The 14425-nt window shown below is 38.5% G+C and overlaps 1 protein-coding gene across 2 annotated transcripts in view; it reads left to right on the top strand.

Annotated features, from left to right (window-relative positions):
• The window catches only part of LOC140729409 (embryonic protein UVS.2-like), a 97830-nt gene extending 85522 nt beyond the window's left edge, over positions 1–12308 (top strand). For both annotated transcript variants that reach the window (XM_073049117.1, XM_073049118.1), the window contains 4 exons: positions 3548–3770; positions 3854–3981; positions 5236–5476; positions 11611–12308. In XM_073049117.1, the coding sequence (XP_072905218.1) occupies positions 3548–3770; positions 3854–3981; positions 5236–5476; positions 11611–11696 (678 nt within the window). In that variant the 3' untranslated portion in view covers positions 11697–12308. The remainder of the gene's footprint in view (positions 1–3547; positions 3771–3853; positions 3982–5235; positions 5477–11610) is intronic.
• The last annotated feature ends 2117 nt before the right edge of the window (positions 12309–14425 follow it).

Genomic DNA, 14425 nt, shown 5'->3' with positions numbered 1-14425 from the left:
ATCAATCACCCATCTATGGACACTTTCTGGAGGTCCAAGATCAGTATGCTCCATGACCACTGGACTCTGTATGTAAATGTAGGAGGGGACAAAGTTGAAAAATAAATATGCCAGGTTTTCTAAAATTGTCTCCTTCAACCTTTTCGTAGAACTCTTGAGATGTTCTTCAAAGAATGGGGATTCCTTTTCTCCATCACGGGTACTAGCCTCTGTAGTATTCAAGCCATCTTCGAGGAGTAATGCCTCAACATGCATCTGTCATTACAGACCCCTACTACCAGGACATGCCCTCTTCTCATTGTTACCAACAGGAAGGAGGTACAGCAGTCTGTTCGATTCAAGAACCAGCTTCTTCCCCCTGCCATCTAATTTCTAAATGGACATTGAAACCATGAACACTACCTCACTACTTTTTATTTCTATTCTTGCACTATTTATTTAACTGTTTAATATACATATATACTTACTGTAATTTACAGTTTTTCTATATATTATGTATTGCATTATACTGCTGCAAAGTTAACAAATTTCATAACGTGCTGGTGATATTAAATCTGATTCTGACTGCAATAAGAAACTTACCGGTTTACCTTAGCTCCCTCCTCTTCTCTGTCTCTTCTTAATATGTCTTAAATCTTGTAAGAGCAACTGCCTCCACCATCCCTTTGAGCAATGCTTACCAGATTTCAACCACCCTATGAGTAAGCAAAAAATCTTCCTCAAATCACCTCAATATCTGCTTCCCCTTATATTCTCTGCCACAGACCCAGAACAATACTGTATGAATTTTTCAGGACTTTGTCCAAGGCTAGGCTATCCTTGATGCTTTAACATTGACATTACTTCTGTTGTAATGCCAGGAGAGAGGTTTTAACATTGAATTTAATGTTCAATTTTATTTACAACTCCTCATAAAATGAAGCAGCCTATCCCTGTGCAGCAAGACTTAAACAACTTTCAGGCATTAGCTGATAAGGTAGTTAACATCTATGCCACAGAAATGCCAAACTGTACGCATTTCCAACATGAAAATGCATGTTGATGTACCATTGACATTGAGTGATATTGTCACTCTAAGTGACTCATTGTAATCTTGGGGGTCATATGATCATCATCATCATCATCATTATGTGCTGTGTCATATGATGTGGGAAATCATTGTCTTCTATCTGTCTGTAATCTGAGAAGTTCTAATAAACTCTTCAAGCCTTTTGCCTGTCCATCTCTTGATGTAACTCATGAATGTCACGCATTATCAACCATGATTGTTTCTTCCATCAATTTTCCTCATCACTGCAAGATGTTTGAGCTTCTCTTTCCTCAGTACGTGTCCCAGAAATTCCAGCAGCCATTTCCTAATTGATGCTTAGGATCAACTTCTAATGATAGTTAGAAGTTCATAAACTTCCATGATATTTTCATTGTTGTTCTCAAAACTCAATTTCTGCAGCTTTGAGTTTTCCTTCATTTTTCTTTGATATTGTCTTAATATTTGCTTCCATATATTAGTGTGGAATTAACGTAGCACCACAACACTGTTTTATACCCATAGAAATTATATTATTCTTTAGTATCTTACTTAAAAGCTTGAGCGTGCATTTAGCAATCCCAATCCTGTTAATTGTCAGATTTATTGTGCTCCCTAAGTAATTGAACTTCCATGTGTGTTTGATTGTTTTGTTGCCCACTTTCAGTTTACATTTCTGTGTTTCGTATTTGTGACAACCGTACATTCGATTTTCTTGCAGTTGATCAATCCTCTCTTTTGCACTTTCTTTGACTTTATCTGGATGTACAGTAGCTATCAGCATTGTCTTGTTTGTGTATCATAGATTGTTCAAATTGTATCCACCAATTATGCTTGAAATATCACTATTTACATTTATTTTATTTATTAGTTTAGCAATAGAGTGTGGAATAGGTCCTTCGCATCATAGAGTTGTTAGGTGAGGCGAGGGCACCACAGTAGTTTAACATTTGTCTATTGTAGTTTAGGGCATCGGAGTTCAGAGTTCAATTCCAGTGTCCTCTGTAAGGAGTGTGTACTCCTCCCTGCGGAACATTACATGGGTTTTCCCCGGATGCTCGGGGTTCCTCCAGCAGTCCAAAGATATAGTGGGTGGGTTAATTGATTATTATAAATTGTCCCTGATTAGGTTAGGGTTATTAACTTGGGGATTGCTGAGCAGTGTGGGTCGAAGGGCCTATTCTCAACTACTGTGGTGCCCTCACCTAATAACTATGATATGTTCCTTTGCTAGGAGGAGTGCATCAGTTCAAGAAGCTGGCTGAGCAGTACCTTTTCAAGGCAGATTTGGAGAATGTCAGTCACGTACTCTTAGTGGCCACTTTATTCTTTCAATGGTTTTTTTCCCCCTGAGGAACAAGAATAGATAACAGGAATAAAGAAGCAAATTGGGATGAAGAATCTCTTCCAATCTTGACACAACAGATACACAATCATAGCATAGTTTATGTATTTTATAACAATAAACTTGTTCAGGTTTCAGCGTTGTTAAAAAGAAAATATCATTACATGAATGCTTCCCAACCCAACCCAGTGTTATTTTGATCAAAGAATGTTATAAACATTCTTCCCTGGTCACCATTTTGGTTGATACTTAGCATCCTCACATAAGTTTTAATGAATGGAGAGTGGGGTTACAAGAAGTTCATTTTACATATACAAAGCTAGAAATACTATCCTTGGGAAAACTTGGCTTTGCCCAAGGATCTGAGATAATTGAATAAGTGCACTTGGCAGTTACTTATCATTGTTAAGGCATATCCTAGAGGCATGTTAAATAAGACTACAGACAATGGAGCAGGATTAATGATAACAAAAGTATGTTTAAGTTGACAGGAGTCCTGAAGAAGCAAATAATAAACCTTGGTGAAAGAACAAGAAATGAAAACAATTTGGATAACTCTTTTATGTCATAACAGTTGATAAATACAGTATGTTCACACTTGGGGCATTTATGTTTAATTTTTCCATCCTGCTGAAAAACATCACAAGATCCTGGTTCAGTTCCTGCTCCATTGTAATTGGCATTTTCGCTCATGCATAATGTTGGTAGTATGGAAAATCATAATTTGGTGTTGATTTCTGTTTCAAATTATTAATGCTTTTGACCATAAAATCTTGTCAGATTATGATTTTGTTCTGCCATCTATACTACTGAGACCTATTTCTTGGTAGTCATTTATATTCTCATGTTGAGTTATAGATTCCAGTGGAAGTATCAAAACTTGATTGGGTTTCTGCCACAAAATACAAACTGAAGAATAATTTGGAACTCTAAGGATACAAATTTCATCTTTAGGCTTCATAAATATTAATAATTTTTTTGATAAGAATTTGACTTCAAACGTTGCTTCCAAACTAAGAATTTTCTAGCAATAATCACACTTCCACTTTTCAGAGATGCTGCATTAAATTTGTGTGGTATGAAAGCTTTATTTTAATAATGTACTAATCATTATTTACAGTTATATTTCATAGAGAGTTCAGGATTTAAATATGAACTTTTATTTCTCATTGCAGATTGTCTTGGAATTTGACTTCTTTCATATCCAGCCATTTTTAGGTTGCTATCGGGATAATTTAAAAATTTATGATGGATCTACCACTCATTCACCAGTTCTTAAAGGACCAGTTTGTGGCAAAATAGCTCCAGCTGTGATCTCTTCCCATCATCTATTATTAATTGCATTTTCCTCAGGCCATTACAAACACTCTAAGGGATTCAGTGCTAAGTATCGATTTGGTAATATCTTGTTATAGTAATTTGAACGTTCTTATATAATTTTGAGAATCACAGTTTCAGAATTTTTTCCCTTTATTTTACAGTTAATTGTGGGAGAATGTTAATTACATCACCATCCAAAATTATTGGTAGATTTGAGCACAGAGGATCCATAAATCCAAACGAAAGCTCAAACTGTTTTTGGTTAGTTCAGGCACATAAAGGACATGAGGTATGGATGAAATACATTAGAACGTTATAATGTAGTTTAGAAAATCTGGTACTGATAATGAAATACAGAAAATCAAAGGGGTCTACCTAGTGCTGGTAACTTTTATCTATAGGGACAGAAGACATAATTAAAGGATTTGTAGCTGGAATTAGAAGTTTCACTGTTTGAAAAGAATCTAATTTCTGCAATTCTATTATTGTAATGCCTGTTGATGAATAATACCTTTAATGCCTGATTGTTCCTGGTTTATATCAGTGTGATTAACTCTCTTAACAACTTGGCATAGTAGACTTAATTTGAATTACTGCATCTCAAGATAGATAAACATATTACACTGTACGTTGCAGGAGTCTAAAACAGGAGGAAGGTTCTCTACACTTTAACCTACCACCGCATATTTAGGTAATCCGATACACCTACCTTGGCCTCTTTTGGTCAGGATTGACCACAGATCTTGTGTCCTAGTTGTCTGCAGTTGATACACAAGCCAGGGAAATATGATATGGAGGGAAAGCTGTTGCCTATGCACAGGCACCCTGTCTCCATGCAGCTTATGAATCCAAAGGAATGGCAGAAACTGATACAGTTTGGTACCAATGATGTTGCAGGAGTTGCCAGTCAGTGTTGAACTCAATGTAGGATTGACTTGTGTACTGTAGCTCTGGACTTTTCCTCAGGGCTTACTTCTAAAGCCTTCTCCGTAAGTGGATATAGCCGCAAGGTATCAAAGGTTTGAGGTTAAAGTACTCCTAGATGAGCTTCCAACCATGGCTGACCCAGAGCAACTGGTTTTAAGGCACCAGTAACCTGCCTTAGCTCCTGACAGTAGAAGCAGTTCTGCCAAGCTTAGTAGCTAAGCGACACATGAAGGCCAGGAGATGGACTTGGTTGTAAGAGGTTATTTCAGATGTCTTCTGTGTGGTTAAAATTGGACAAGCTGATCACATTGACCTTTTCTCCATGCCTCTTACCATCTACCAAATAACAACAGTAGTGATCATCTGAATAGGTATTTTATCATCTTGTCCAATGAAAAAGATAAAGTCAAGGGAAAAACATGGCACAACTCCTGAAGGTGAATGTCAATTACAGGGAGAAACCATTGAGTTCCTCCAGCTCCTTTGTGTCTTGCTACAGAGAGAACTATACTTGCTTAACTAAATAGAGGTCTAAATTCCTTCCAAGCATTTTGCATTTACAGTTATTTTTGAAATATCCTGAAAATTCTTACTTTCATTGCTACTCCTCTATCAGGTAGTTTTTGAAATTACAACATACAACTTCCAGAGATCTGACAACTGCACTTTTGCCTACCTGAAGATTCATGATGTTTCTCAAGCACCTCCAGCTAATCGAGGAAAATTCTGTGGAGCAACACCTGTGCCTTTAACTGAGGGCACTGCCCTTTTGCTAGAATTCAATCATCCTGGAGCACAAATGCAGCCTGGACTGAGAGTTGATTACAAGTGTGTCATTCGTCCGTTTGAAAGACGAGGTAAGGAAATTCTTCTCAACTTTGTACCCAGAAAATTACCAGCAAAATTTCATTTACAATCACATTTATTCTCATCAGCTTAAGTGACCTTAAGTAATCAAGTACAGAATTATTTTCCTTAGTTTTGCAACTGTTGGATGACATTATCATAGAATTGCACCAATACCTTACATTATCCAGTCTTTCCCTGACTGCTAAGCCCCAAAATAGCAGACAGGAAGTACATACTCATCCATTGAAGTATCCTCTTGTCCTTTTTATTATTATTATTGTTGTCAGAAAAATACCTTTAAAGTAGTAGTTAAAGCAAAAAAAAATTAGGATATGCGGATTTGGTGTCACCTATAGTGAGCTGATTTCATTACATAGATCAACTACCCAGCAAAAAAGGTCCCCTTGTCAGTCATAATTAAAGGAATCAATCTCTACTTGTGGATCACTTGCTGATTTGTAGTTATTGATTGCTGTTTGAATTCCTAGATTTTATAATTTGAACAACTGATTAAACTGCACAGATAGCTTTGCAAACATGGGTGTCATTGAGTATGAAGCGCAACTCGAGTCAGAAGTAAGCTATGACAGCAAGGAGAATTGTTATGAGTAGTTTGGAAGAGGAGGGCACTCAATAAAAAGCTGTGAAAATAAAAGAAAACAAACGCTTAAATCTGAAATAAAAACAAAATGCTAAACTCACTCAACAGATCAGGAATCATCTGTAGAAAGAGAAAGTTACTGTTTCAAGTTGAACACCATCAGAACAGGGAAAGAGAGAAAGCAAGTTAGTTTTAAGTTGCAGAGAAGGTGGGGAAGGACAGATAGGTCAAGGGGAATGTCTGATAAAAGTGAACAGGATTGCTGTGGGGCTAGATTGTACAGGTCATCTGGGTATTGGGTTAGTGATGGCAGTTAAATAGAATAAGTCAAAATGAGGGCTGTTAGGGAGTGAGATACAGACATTGTGAAAAGGTGCAAAATAAAAAGAGAATATGCCCTAGATCAGACTAAGTTAATGATGAAGAATAGGTTGAGCCAGTATCACAGATGGATGACTTGTTAGTGTGGCATAATTACTGTTGCTCAAATTTCCATTAGGTATCAAAGATACTGCCTGTCCTACCCATTTTTTATTCCCTGTGAATTAAAACTACCTTGTGTTCTCTTTTTTCCAGTTCTAATAGAGTATTTTCAGTAAAGAGATCTTCCTACGCAATCTAATCTTGCATAATCATGGTCTATTTAAGTTTATGTACTATTTCATAATTCATAATGTGTAACAGGAACAAAAGCAAATTGATGATGATATAGTAATGTTTTAGTAGAAAAAATAAACTATTTAACTACATATAAATCTTTATATGTCAGTAACTCGGAGGGGGAGGGTTCCCAACCTTTTTTATGCCATAGACCAATACCTTTAGGGGTCTGTGGACTCCACATTGCCACTTCTGGATCTACCATGCCTTACTAATACATCATACCAGACTAGTTCTAGAATTCAGGATTTCCTTTAAACAATGACAATAAACTACACAAAATATGATTTCCCCTGTGAAAATAGCTGGCATGCCTCCCTTGATGCTGCTGGCCAGTATCCCTTTACAGATCTTCATGGATAATCAATCCCACCTACGTGCTATGGTCCAAATGAGGCTCACTGAAGGGTTCTAGGGTGCACAATTTGAGACATGAAAACATGCAGTAGTACTTGAGTTGCAAAAGTATTTATTGTTTAACACATTAATGGCTTAAGGTACACTTGAATTCCAAGAAAAATGTTATTTGTAAATGAAGTCTGTTTAATACCAAACATTAATAAATTGACATTGCTTGATATTATGGTGTAGCAGAGTATTTTTGGTTTAAGAAAATATTTAACTGCCTCTTGGTAAGACATTAACCCATCAAAGTGGAAAAGTATTCCAGTTTCCTATGTAAATCTATACATAACTTAGTTATGAGTGGTTCTTCAGGTTGATGTAGGATTGAAAGCGTTTTCAGCTCAATTATAATGGGAGGCTGAAAAATATTTCAAGAATGAAGGAGAAAATATTGATAAAGGAGAACTTGCAAATTTGTTGACAACAGGAGAGTCATCATGGTATGTTCAATGAGAAATGAACGTCAACGATTTAATAGTGTCAGAACTTAATGATTTATTTGATCAGCATTGAATTATAGTTTGGCAGTGGCTCAGTAAATACTCACATGGGTATTATCAATAAGATCTGAGGGAATTTAAGTGAGCTAGTAATAAATGACAATAGACAATAGGTGCAGAAGTAGACCATTCAGCCCTTCGAGCCTGCACTGCCATTTTGAGATTATGGCTGATCATCTACTATCAATACCCGGTTCCTGCCTTGTCCTCATATCCCTTGATTCCCCTATCCATAAGATACCTATCTAGCTCCTTCTTGAAAGCATCCAGAGAATTGGCCTCCACTACCTTCCGAGGCAGTGCATTCCAGACCCCCACAACTCTCTGGGAGAAGAAGTTTTTCCTTAACTCTGTCCTAAATGACCTACCCCTTATTCTCAAACCATGCCCTCTGGTACTGGACTCTCCCAGCATCTGAACATATTTCCTGCCTCTATCTTGTCCAATCCCTTAATAATCTTATATGTTTCAATCAGATCCCCTCTTAATCTCCATAATTCCAGCGTGTACAAGCCCAGTCTTTCTAACCTTTCTGCGTAAGACAGTCCAGACATCCCAGGAATTAACCTCGTGAATCTACACTGCACTTCCTCTACAGCCAGGATGTCCTTCCTTAACCCTGGAGACCAAAACTGTACACAATACTCCAGATGTGGTCTCACCAGGGCTCTGTACAAATGCAAGAGGATTTCCTTGCTCTTGTACTCAATTCCCTTTGTAATAAAGGCCAACATTCCATTAGCCTTCTTCACTGCCTGCTGCACTTGCTCATTCACCTTCAGTGACTGATGAACAAGGACTCCTAGATCTCTTTGTATTTCTCCCTTACCTAACTCTACACCATTCAGATAATAATCTGCCTTCCTGTTCTTACTCCCAAAGTGGATAACCTCACACTTATTCACGTTAAACGTCATCTGCCAAGTATCTGCCCACTCACCCAGCCTATCCAAGTCACCCGAATTCTCCTAACATCCTCATCACATGTCACACTGCCACCCAGCTCAGTATCATCAGCAAATTTGCTGATGTTATTCTCAATGCCTTCATCTAAATCGTTGAAGTAAATCGTAAACAGCTGTGGTCCCAATACCAAGCCCTGTGGCACCCCACTAGTCACCACCTGCCATTCCGAGAAACACCCATTCACCGCTACCCTTTGCTTTCTATCTGCCAACCAGTTTTCTATCCATGTCAATGTCTTCCCCCCCAATGCCATGAGCTTTGATTTTACCCACCAATCTCCTATGTGGGACCTTATCAAATGCCTTCTGAAAATCAAGGTTTACTACATCCACTGGATCTCCCCCGTCTAACTTCCTGGTTACATCCTTGAAAAACTCGAACAGATTAGTCAAGCATGATTTACCCTTGGTAAATCCATGCTGGCTCGGCCCAATCCTATCACTGCTATCTAGATATGCCACTATTTCATCTTTAATAATGGACTCTAGCATCTTCCCCACCACCGATGTCAGGTTGACAGGTCGATAGTTCTCTGTTTTCTCCCTCCCTCCTTTCTTAAAAAGTGGGATAACATTAGCCATTCTCCAATCCTCAGGAACTGATCCTGACTCTAAGGAACATTGGAAAATGATTACCAATGCATCTGCAATTTCCAGGGCCGCCTCCTTTAGTACCCTAGGATGCAGACCATCTGGACCTGGGGATTTGTCAGCCTTCAGTCCCATCAGTCTACTCATCACCGTTTCCTTCCTAATGTCAATCTGTTTCATTTCCTCTGTTACCCTATGTCCTTGGCCCATCCATACATCTGGGAGATTGCTTGTGTCTTCCTTAGTGAAGACAGATCTAAAGTACTTAATAAATTCTTCTGCCATTTCTCTGTTGCCCATAACAATTTCACCCAATTCATTCTTCAAGGGCCCAACATTGTTCTTAACTATCTTCTTTCTCTTCACATACCTAAAAAAAGCTTTTGCTATCTTCCATAATATTCCTGGCTAGCTTGCGTTCGTACCTCATTTTTTCTCCCCGTATTGCCTTTTTAGTTAAGTTCTGTTGTCCCTTAAAAACTTCCCAATCATCTGTCCTCCCACTCACCTTAGCTCTGTCATACTTCCTTTTTTTTAATGCTATGCAATCTCTGACTTCCTTTGTCAACCACTGTGGCCCCTTTCCCCCCTTTGAATCCATCCTTCTCCGGGGGATGAACTGATTTTGCACCTTGTGTATTATTCCCAAGTATACCTGCCATTGCTGTTCCACTGTCTTTTCTGCTAGGATATCCATCCAGTCAACTTTGGCCAGCTCCTCCCTCATGGCTCCATAGTTTCCCCTGTTCAATAGCAACACTGACACCTCTGAGCTGCCCTTATCCTTCTCAAATTGCAGATAAAAACTTATCATATTATGATCACTATCTCCTAATGGCTCCTCTACTTCAAGATCGCTTATCAAATCTTGTTCATTACATAATACTAAATCCAGAATAGCCTTGTCCCTGGTCGGCTCTCGTACAAGCTGTTCCAAGAATGTATCCCGTAGGCACTCTACAAACTCCTTATCCTGGGGTCCAGCACCAACCTGATTCTCCCAGTTCACCTGCATGTTGAAATCCCCCATAACTACTGCGACATTACCTTTGCCACATGCCAATGTTAACTCCCTATTCAACTTGCACCCAATATCCATGCTACTGTTTGGTGGCCTGTAGGCAACACCCATTAGGGTCCTTTTGCCCTTACTGTTCCTCTGTTCTATCCACACAGACTCTACTTCTCCTGATCCTATGTCCCCCCTTGCAAAGGACTGAATCTCATTCCTCACCAACAGGGCACCCCACCCCCTCTGCCGACATTTCTGTCCCTACGATAGCACGTATATCCTTGTACATTCATTTCCCAGGTCTGATCTCAATGCAGCATTATCCCAACCATATCATAGTTACCCATTCGCACCTGAGCTTCAAGCTCATCCGCCTTATTTCTGACACTTCATGCATTCAGATATAGAATTTTTAGCCCATTTCTCCTCTCTCTGTTTGAATCGCTGCCTATTGTGCTTAACCCAGCTCCCCGAACTCCCATCGGGCTATACGCCCCTAGAATTTTGTTGTCCTTCCTAAATTTACTTATTCTTTCTGCACATTTAACTCCATGTTCCGTCAGACCATCCCTCTGTACATGTGTCCTCCTTATCACTTGTTCCGCTTCACCTTTCTCTACTACACACTTAATATTCCGGAACCGTGTAGTCCCCACCTGTCCTTTATTCTTCCTCTCGCTATCCTCTCTCACATTCTGGATCCCCGCCCCCTGCAAATTTAGTTTAAACACCCCCCCCCCCCCAAGAAGCGCTAGCAAACTTCCCTGCAAGAATGTTAGTACCGCTCCAGTTCAGGTGTAAACCATTCCTTCGGAACAGATCCCACCTTCCCTGGAACAAAGCCCAATTATCTAAAAACCTGAAGCCCTCCCTCCTGCACCATCCTTTCAGCCACGTATTAATCTGTATAATCTTTCAAATGTTGGCAATAACATACTTAGCTGTTTAAGAAATGTGACAGTCAAGTATGATAGGAATAAAATGGCCTATAAATCTTGAGGGTACTATTACATGAAATAATATATAGGGAATGTTAAGAAGCTTTGAACTAAACTCCACTAAAATAATTGAGTTACAATCTCAATATATGGGATAGCCATTCAGTACAGAGAAAAATCTGTACTTGGAAGATGGTGAATCTTTGTATGTCTCTGTCCCAGAGTGCTCAATCACTGAGTAATTCAAGACATTTCAGTAAACTCTTGCGTATTAAGCGAATTAAGAGATGTGGGGTTAGGAGAGGAATGTGGTACTGATGTAAATAATCAGCCATGATCTTATTGAAAAGCAGAGCAGGAAACAGTGAACAAAAGGCCAAAACCTATTTCTAATGCTCCTATAAAAAAGTTTAATTAGACCAATATTTGGTGAATCCTTCACAACAATCTCTTGTGTTCTCTTTTTACAGGTAGAAGTTCTGTTCGCTGGAATGCTCAATGCGATGCTTTTATGTTGGTGTGGTGCATATTAATAAATTCTGCATGGATAGTGTAATTTCTGCAGAACAACCTAACTTCTGTTTTTACCTTTTATGTAGTAATTTCTTAAATTTCAAAATGTTTTCATCATATTTGTTAAATTTCCTGCTTACGTGCTAACACAATCAAAACCAAATCAAATTATCAAAATTTGATAATTCTACATATAATTGATAATTCACCCATAAGTATTTATGTAAAAAGCAATTTGTGACTGAAAACAAGAAATCTGCTTATAAATTTGTTAAGTGATGTAAGAATAAGGATGTTATTTTTCAGAATGATTGCAGAAATGTAGCAATGTCAATTGAATGGGTGGACATCATAAACAAATTGAACAATGAAAATTTCATTAGTACTCAAGTATCATTGGTTCCCTATATCTTGAGATGCAATATTAAAGGAGAATATTTTTAAATTGTCAATGGGTCATTTAAATTGTAATGGAAATAACTTTGTAGATGTTTTGCTTGCAGTACACACTTAGCCATGAAGGAGTTTGCTATGATTTCAGTAGAACTGTATAAAGTTTTCAAGGCATTCATGCAATCAATTTAAAATTTTGCCCTTAACTGCTTTTCTTTGAAATAAATACTATTAAGACTATTTCAAAATCTGCCTTTTTTGAAAAACCATGTGAAGTTCCACTTGTTGTGTGGCTTTGTTTTGTTCATTAAAGTCACATATTTTATAATAATTCTGTAAACAAACCTGTTTGCTGTTTTGAAGTATTGATCAGATAGTAAACAAGAAAATTAATATTCTGAATTTGTTATACATCACATAGAGTAATAGTTTCCTTAATTTTGGGCTCTTCAGTCATTATCAACATAACTAATCTTACCTTGATTTGGTCAGGCTTGAGGCAAATAACTGTCCACATAAGATTAGATAATGTATCCTGGTTATCCATTTTAGCACCCCAAGTCTAATGCACAAAAGTGTTAAGTGTGCACTAAATTGGTCTGACATTTCCTACACCATCCATTTTCAAAGGGCTCCAGTTGCTTTTGAAATACATTTTTTAACTCTGCAAAATAGCTTTGATTCATGAAAGCCTGGCTATATTTTGTCTAATCTTGTCCATGGTATATAACATCTGCTTAAGCCAGGTCTTCTCACAGTATTGATAGTCTGTAAGAAAAATAGCAGATGAAATTTAGTAGAGAGATGTGAGAGGTAAAAACTTGTAGTAAGAAGAGTAAGGAAACAATAATGCTAAAAGATGTACAGGTTTAGAGAGACATAGAAACATAGAAAACATACAGCACAATACAGGCCCTTCAGCTCACAAAGCTGTGTGGGACATGTCCCTACCTTACAACTAGCTAGGCTTAACTATAGCCCTCTATTTTACTAAGCTCCATGTACCCATCCAGGAGTCTCTTAAAAGACCCTATCGTTTCCGCTCCACTGACGCCAACGGCAGCCCATTCCATGCACTCACCACTCTCTGCGTAAAAAAACTTAACCCTGACATCTCCTCTGTACCTGCTTACAAGCACCTTAAAACTATGCTCTCTCATGCTCGCCATTTCAGCCCTGGGGAAAAGCCTCTGACTATCCACACGATCAATGCCTCTCATTATCTTGTACACCTCTATCAAGTCACCTCTCATCCTCTGTCGTTCCAAGGAGAAAAGGCCGAGTTCACTCAACCTGTTCTCATAAGGCATGCTCCCCAATCCAGGCAACATCCTTGTAAATCTCTGCACCTTTTATGTGGTTCCCACATCCTTCCTATATAACTGCAACGTCACCTCTCGGCTCTTAAACTCAATCCCACGATTGATAAAGGCCAATGCACCATATGCCGCCTGAACCACAGAGTCAACCTATTTAGCAGTTTTGAGTGTCCCATGGACTTGGACCCCAAGATCCCTCTGATCTTCTACACTGCCACGAGTTTTACCATTAATGCTATATTCTGCCATCATATTTGACCTACCAATATTTTGCCATCATATTTAAGACCTGAATGTGTATGTTATCCCAACATACAGCTAACTGCCTTTGGTTATTAAAATGGGCCATTTGTGAAATCTAATAGAAGGTAACATTTTCTTACAGTTCCATGTGAATTAGATGATGCAAATGTTGAAAAGACTCACTTTCTCATATAAACCTACCGAAGAATGGGCAAAATATTTATTAGTAGAATGGTGTGCAACTTGATAGGGAGAACTTCATATTGCAATGTTTCCAAGACCATGCTCTCTTTGTCTTTCTAGTTGGTAAAAAGGCTTGACATTGTAGAGTACAATCAAAAACACCTTGACCAATGGCTGGAATATATCTTGTAGATGTTGCAGTACATCTGTAGTGCACTGGTGATCCAGCAATTGAGTATTGTGCTGTACAATCAAGAGACTGCTTTGTTTCAGATGGTGTTGAATTTCTTGCATTTATTTATAGAAGTTCTGAATATTCTGTCTCAATCAATAGACAATAGGTGCACGAGTAGGCCATTCAGTCCTTCTAGCCAGCACCGCCATTCACTGTGATCATGGCTGATCATACACAATCAGTACCCCGTTCCTGCCCTCTCCCCATATCCCTTGACCCTGCTATCTATAAGGGCTCTATCTAACTCTCTCTTGAATGCATCCAGAGACTTGGCCTCCACTGCCTTCTGGGGCAGAGCATTCCACGTATCCACCACTCTCTGGGTGAAAAAATTTTTCCGCATCTCTGTTCTAAATGGCCTACCCCTTATTCTTAAACTGTGGCCTCTAGTTCTGGACT

This window comes from Hemitrygon akajei, chromosome 6, assembly GCF_048418815.1.
Source record: "Hemitrygon akajei chromosome 6, sHemAka1.3, whole genome shotgun sequence".
In the NCBI taxonomy this organism is placed as follows: domain Eukaryota; kingdom Metazoa; phylum Chordata; class Chondrichthyes; order Myliobatiformes; family Dasyatidae; genus Hemitrygon; species Hemitrygon akajei.
The sequence above is the reverse complement of the archived record's forward strand: the minus strand, read 5'-3'. Positions and strand labels throughout refer to the sequence as shown.